Below are 6,395 nucleotides of genomic sequence, written 5' to 3' on the forward strand. Positions count from 1 at the left end.
CCCCTCTTCCCATCCCCCTCTTCGATCTGTCCGCCTGCCTGCGGTCTTGCTCTGTCTCCCAGCAGCGCCTAGCAGCCCTCCCTAACCCTTTCTTTCTCCCGTACCCTCTTCCCGAGCGCCCCCCACCCCACCCCACGCCCGCCCAGCGCGCACTGCTCCTCCCGGCCTCCTCGGTCCTGACCTGTGCTTTCCTTTGCAGATCTTCCCTCCCCCTCCCGATCCCAGTTTCTTATCCTCGGGGTTGGACCTGCAGCGGCCCTAGAAGGGGCACTGCCTCGGGTCGGAGCTGACTTGCCTGGAATCACCATTTTCCATCCCCAACCTGGTGTGGCGGGCCCACCCATCCGGCCCTAGGGGACTAGCAGCAACTGTGACTGGGCCGAGGGCCAGGGGCACAGCCAAAGAGGGAAATTCCCGTGGAGAAAGAGGGGCTGCTGCAGAGTAGTGGATGGGAAGAGGGGTGGCACGGTACTAGGGGGCGTGACGCTGCCACAGCCGACCAGAGATTGAGGGGCGAGTGCCCCAGAGCTCGTGCTGCGGGGCACAGAAGCGCTTCCTCAGGCATTACCGAGGTGGAGAGGGACCACGGACTGGAGCTCAGCGCTCCAGGTGCAAGACCTTGGAGCAACAATTGGGGTACCGGCACCCACATCACAGGAGTGCACGCTGTTCCGGGAACTTTGGTCCAAAAGTACTCGTGAAGAACCACTGCAAGGGTGGGCACTGCCAGGGAGAGCGCCCGCTGCAAGGGGAGGGATGCGGCCACGGAGGGCACTCACTGCAGCGTGTGTGTGTTGGGGCGGTAGGCCCTGGCTGGGGGCGCTCACTGCAGGGAGTGGAGGAGGGGCAGGAGCACCCAGGGCCGCTCCTCTACGGAGGGAAGGGTATCTCCTGGTAAGCTGGTGCGAGAAGAAAGAGGAACTGGGCCAGGGAGAGCTGACTCAGTCTCTCTGGGTCTCTGGTCCGGGCAGGCAAAAGGCCCCGTCTCTGGGCTCCCGCCGCCTCCCTCCCTAGACCCCTCCTCCCCTCCTGCCGCTGCCGTTTCCTGTGGCTGAGACTCCCAGCCATGAGCTCACCGCTCCTAATGGGTTGCAGCTGCCTCGCCACTCCAGCTCTAGCTATACCCTCCCGGGCCGCAAGGCCGACGGCCCCCCCCGCCTCACCCCTGCCCCACCCCTGCCCATCCCGACCTTCCCTCCACCCACGCGCACAGCACCCGGCCCGGGAACACTGGGGGTCTGTGTGCTCGCCCACACACCTTGGGGCTGGGGCTATGCGCTGACGCACTGAATGTCCCTCTCCGGAGTGGATGCCCTAGCTGCTCAGACAGCCGAGACAAGCAAATTACTTTAGCTGGAGAGACTCAGTGAAATATGCAATGTTGTCTTCCCACCAAAAGCAAGACAGGCTGCCGAGGGGAGGCAGAGGACTAAGTAAATATGCGCGGAGCACCCCCTTTCCCATTTAAAGCAAAGAAATCTGATAAAAGGAATTTCAAAGGCTATCTTGAAAGGAGAAATAAGCTTGCAAAGGAGCAGCCCAGGGAACTGTTGTTCAGGGTGTGGGGTGGAGAAAGATGTCCCACTGATTCACTTAGGGAGGCAGGTCTGTCTCTTGAGCTGGTGGCTCCAAGCCTAGGGTCCCAGTGGAAGTAGAAAGGATTTCAACTGGAATGCATACCATCCTGGAGGCCTCCTCCTCCCTTCCCCACATGTTCCTTTTGTGCCTTATCCCTACTTTGAATGCCTCCACCCAGTTCATTGTAATCCAATCCCACATGCTCTGGGAATGGATGGTTGCTTTAGAGCCACTCTGGAAGAGAAGGGTGCTGCTATAAAGACCTGGGCCGGCCACAGTTTCCTACCCCTTGATCCTCTCAGAGATGCAACTGACTGTAGGTGGCACCACCACTTAAGATAGGGGTCTCTGGATGGTGTGCTGGGGTAGAAACAATCTGAAGGATGGCTCTAGCCAAGCCTCTCGCTCCACCCTTCAGAGCTGGTGACCATCAGCTCACTCCCCTGAGGCCACAGGAGCCTGTCTTATCTTCTGAGGGCCTATGCCATCACTGATTCACAAGCACGAGGAATCCGAGGCATTCACAGCACAAGGCACTCACAGCATGTTCTCCCTGTGTCTCCAAAGCCTCAGTCTCACAGTTTGAGTATGCAGTGCTGCTAGGCCTGTGTATGGCTCTGACTGACTTGCCCAGCTCCACGCCCATCTCGGGCTCCAGCATTTCCTGAGTGCTCACTCTGTGCACACATTGTAGGATAAGGGCCTTGGAGGACACAGCTGCCTGCAGACCAATACAGACCCCAAGGAACCCTGCTTGGGTATCTCCAGGGGTCTGTAGCTGGGTCTCATCTCTCCCAGGAGCCTGAGCCAGTGGAGGACTGTGTGCAGAGCACACTCGCCGCCTTGTACCCACCCTTTGAAGCCACAGCCCCCACTCTGTTGGGCCAGGTCTTCCAAGTGGTGGAGAGGACTTACCGGGAGGATGCGCTGAGGTACACGCTGGACTTCCTGGTACCAGCCAAGCACCTGCTTGCCAAGGTCCAGCAGGAAGCCTGTGTAAGTGGTTCTGGTCTGTTGTGCCTCCCTGAGATCCACTGCTTAGCTCAGGACTAGCTAGACTCATTTCTTCCCACCTTAAGATACACCCTGCCTTAATACTGATTTCCCCAGAGGAACCTCAGCCTCATTTTGCTGACCTCCCATACACTTTGACCCACAGAGGTGCAGAGTGCTCAGATACTAACACACATACATGCGTATTTATCTTCCCCAAATATTTATGTCTAAGAAACATTGACTCCCAAAGACACTGACCCTGCAGACCCAACTCCAGACATTTCTCACTCATGAATTTCTCAAGATACTAACTCCCCCAGATATGACTCAACAGAGATCCTTCACTTCTATAGCTATAAAAGCCCAAGTCTTTGATTCTTCTAAGACAATGGCATCTGCTGACTGTATCTTTGTAATGATTTAGTTCTTGCCCTCCTACATACTAGCTTCCTACCAGCAGCAGACTGGTCCCAATGCCTTCTTCTCTGCCACATGAACACCCCAAGATCTTCCTTCCTGCTCCCCTGGAGGTGTAACCCACCAGGCATAAGGCCAGTCCTGCCTAGGGTGGGCCCATTCTCAGCTGCCTCCTCCCGCTCAGTGCGGCCTCCTGCATCTCTCCCCAGGCCCAGTACAGCGGATTCCTCTTCTTCCATGAGGGCTGGCCTCTCTGCCTGCATGAGCAGGTGGTCGTGCAACTAGCAGCTCTTCCCTGGCAGCTGCTGCGCCCCGGAGACTTCTACCTGCAGGTGGTGCCCTCCGCAGCCCAAGCACCCCATCTGGCACTCAAATGTCTGGCCCCAGGGGGTGGGCGGGTGCAGGAGCTGCCTGTGCCCAATGAGACCTGTGCCTACCTGTTTACACCTGAGTGGCTGCAAGGCATCAACAAGGACCGACCCACGGGTCGCCTCAGTACCTGCCTCCTGTCTGCACCCTCTGGGATTCACCGGCTGCCCTGGGCTGAACTCATCTGCCCACGATTTGTGCACAAAGGGGGCCTCATGGTTGGACACCGGCCAGGCACGCTGCCTCCTGAACTGCCCTCCGTACCCCCAGGGCTTCCCAGTCCTCCACTCCCTGAGGAGGTGCTGGGCACCCGGAGCCCTGGGGATGGGCACAATGCTCCCGCTGAAGGACCAGAGGGTGAGTACGTGGAGCTTTTGGAGGTGACGCTGCCTGTGAGGGGGAGTCCCGCGGATGCTGAGGGCTCTTCGGGTCCCTCCAGGACCCGGACAGTTCCTACCCGCAAGAGTGCTGGAGGGAAGGGCCGGCACCGGAGGCACCGGGCATGGATGCACCAGAAAGGCCTGGGGGTTCGGGCTCAGGACCAGGATGGATCACGCCCACCCGGTGAGGGGAGCAGCACTGGAGCCTCCCCCGGGTCTCCGCCGGGAGCTGAAGCTGTCCCAGGGGCAGCAGACGTGGAGGTGTCTGAACCCCCGACGGAAGCCTTGGGGGAAGCCTCTGAATCCTGCCTCCCAAGGGCAGGGGAGCCTGGCCCAGTCCAGGGGCCTGAAGGGCCACCTGGTACCCCTCGGAGAACAGGCAAAGGAAACCGGAGAAAGAAGCGAGCCACAGGCAGAGGGGCTCTGAGCCGAGGAGGGGACAGTGTCCCACTCAGCCCTGGGGACAAGGAAGAGACTGACCACCAGGAAGCCCTTCTCAGTCTGCCCTCACCAAATGAAAACAACCTTCCAGAATGCAGCCTGGTTAAGGTTGAGAGCAAAGGCTCTGGAAAGTCAGAATCAGAGCCCAAAGAAGAGCTCACACCCACAGACAAAAAAGTGCCTCTGCCCCCAGAAGACGATGGTTCTACAAAAGAGGGCACCAGAGAGAGAGAACAAGACAGATCGAGCCTGGTTTGTGTGGCAGGTGAGCGGACGCTGAGGTCCCGCCCGAGGGAAGGTGGCCTTGGAAAGGGGCTGCAGCAAGAGCTGGGCTTAGGCTGACAGCAGAACAGCCAGGCCCGCCCTCACTACAGGTCCATAGTTCTGCTCATGTCTATGCAGGATCTATAGGCCCAGAGGGGCTCCTGTCTGACCCCCCAACACAACCCTCGGAGCCTGCACGGGAAGTAAAAGTGGACAGCATTCCAGAAGCAGCCCCTCTAGTCTCCATCTCTGATGGCCCTGAGATAGCCTGGGATTTGATGGCATCCGGATTCCTTGTCCTGACTGGTCAGTCGGTGAAGGGAGAGGGCTTGGGGAAAGAGAAGCAGTTGAGGCAGACTTGGGAGGGAGGTAGCCGAGGACTGCTCCCAGCCAGGACAGCCTGGCCATTTTGTGTCTTCAGGAGGGGTGGACCAGAGTGGGCGAGCTCTGCTGACCATTACCCCACCGTGTCCTCCTGAGGAGCCCCCACCCTCCCGAGACATGCTGAGCACTGTTCTTCATTACCTCCACTCACTGCTCAGGTAACCATGGTGAGCCTTGGCACCCTGGACGTAACCTCCTGAGTCACACGGACCTGACTTCCTTCTTAGGACACTGACCTTCTGACCTCTAGGACACTTCTTCAACCCTCAGATTTTCAAGTTATTGACCTCTGACCTTACTGACCACTGCTTTCCAGGATAATATCTCTACTGATCTTTAAAATGAACACTGCTGACCCCAGTGTTCTACGACACTGCTTCGACTGTCAGGACGTTGAGTCACAAAGAACCCGAGAGACACCATGCTACAGAGTGGCGTTGGGTTCAGACCTTTCCAAAACATGGAATCGTTCTCTTTCCAGGCCTTAGTCCCTTGACACAGTAGCTACAACATCAGCTCCTGAATGCTAGGCCACTACACGCCAGACTTTGGCACTTTGCACATTGTTTCCCAAAGGTAACAGGAAGTAACTGCTCCTGAAGACTGCGAATACTAAGTCAGACCCATGCCTCTGCCCTGCCCTATCTGCTGTCTCTCTGACACGCACACCCGTACACACACACACACACACACGTGCACACATGCACACACTGCAGCCTCCTGCCCTTCCTGCCCCACAGACCTGATCTCCAGTCACTGGGACTGTCTGTCCTGCTGGACCTTCGCAAAGCACCTCCACTGCCTCCAGCGCTCATTCCTGCTCTGAGTCAACTTCAGGTAACCATTCTCCTGAGACAGGCACTTCCCCTAGATGCAACTCTTAGTTGCCCGCAGTTTAGGGTTATTCTTCTCTGCCTTCAGGACTCGGGAGACCCTCCCCTTATTCAGCGGCTGCTGATTCTCACTCATGGTGACTCTCCCACTGAACTCTGTGGATCTCAGGTTTGACCCCCCGACTCTCTCACCTAGTCTCCCATCCGTAGTGGAGATCGGAAGGGGCTGGCTGGAACCCCAGGCTGGTCTCTCAAACCTGGGTGCCCCGGCAGAAACTCCCTAACTTCACATGTCTGTAGGGCGCTGAGTGGCTGTCAGAGAATGATCTGAAAAGAGTGGCCAAGCCAGAGGAGCTGCAGTGGGACCTAGGAGGTCAGAGGGACCCCTCTCCCAGCCACTGGGTAGAAGTACATAAGGTAAGCATCCCCTCCACCGTCTAGGGTCTCAGGAACCAGCTGAGGACATTCTAGGAGACAAGGAAGCTCCATGGGCTGGGAAAAAATAGTTTCCATTCCATTCAGCAAGTACTTATGGTTCACAGGTTATGAGCAAAATATTGTGCATTGTATCATGGGGAAACAGAGAGTATGTTAAATTCTTCATACGACATTCAGTAATATATGAATTTTGGTGGGACATTAAATCATGAAAGAGGGCCAGGGATGTAGCTCAGTGGTGCCGCCTCCTGCCTTGAAAGTGCATGGACCCGAGTTCTATCCCTGGTACCAAAAA

General features: G+C 57.3%; 1 protein-coding gene across 1 annotated transcript in view; it reads left to right on the top strand.

The window, feature by feature from the left end:
- The window catches only part of Arhgef40 (Rho guanine nucleotide exchange factor 40), a 19,150-nt gene that overhangs the window by 1,329 nt on the left and 11,426 nt on the right, over window positions 1-6,395 (top strand). The window contains exons 3-9 of the mRNA XM_033765301.1: window positions 2,377-2,574; window positions 3,201-4,446; window positions 4,584-4,751; window positions 4,867-4,987; window positions 5,570-5,666; window positions 5,751-5,831; window positions 5,963-6,079. Of these exons, the coding sequence (XP_033621192.1) occupies window positions 2,377-2,574; window positions 3,201-4,446; window positions 4,584-4,751; window positions 4,867-4,987; window positions 5,570-5,666; window positions 5,751-5,831; window positions 5,963-6,079 (2,028 nt within the window). The remainder of the gene's footprint in view (window positions 1-2,376; window positions 2,575-3,200; window positions 4,447-4,583; window positions 4,752-4,866; window positions 4,988-5,569; window positions 5,667-5,750; window positions 5,832-5,962; window positions 6,080-6,395) is intronic.

The sequence above is a fragment of the Fukomys damarensis genome, unplaced genomic scaffold (assembly GCF_012274545.1).
Source record: "Fukomys damarensis isolate Sample0158 unplaced genomic scaffold, DMR_v1.0_HiC HiC_scaffold_17, whole genome shotgun sequence".
NCBI lineage: Eukaryota > Metazoa > Chordata > Mammalia > Rodentia > Bathyergidae > Fukomys > Fukomys damarensis.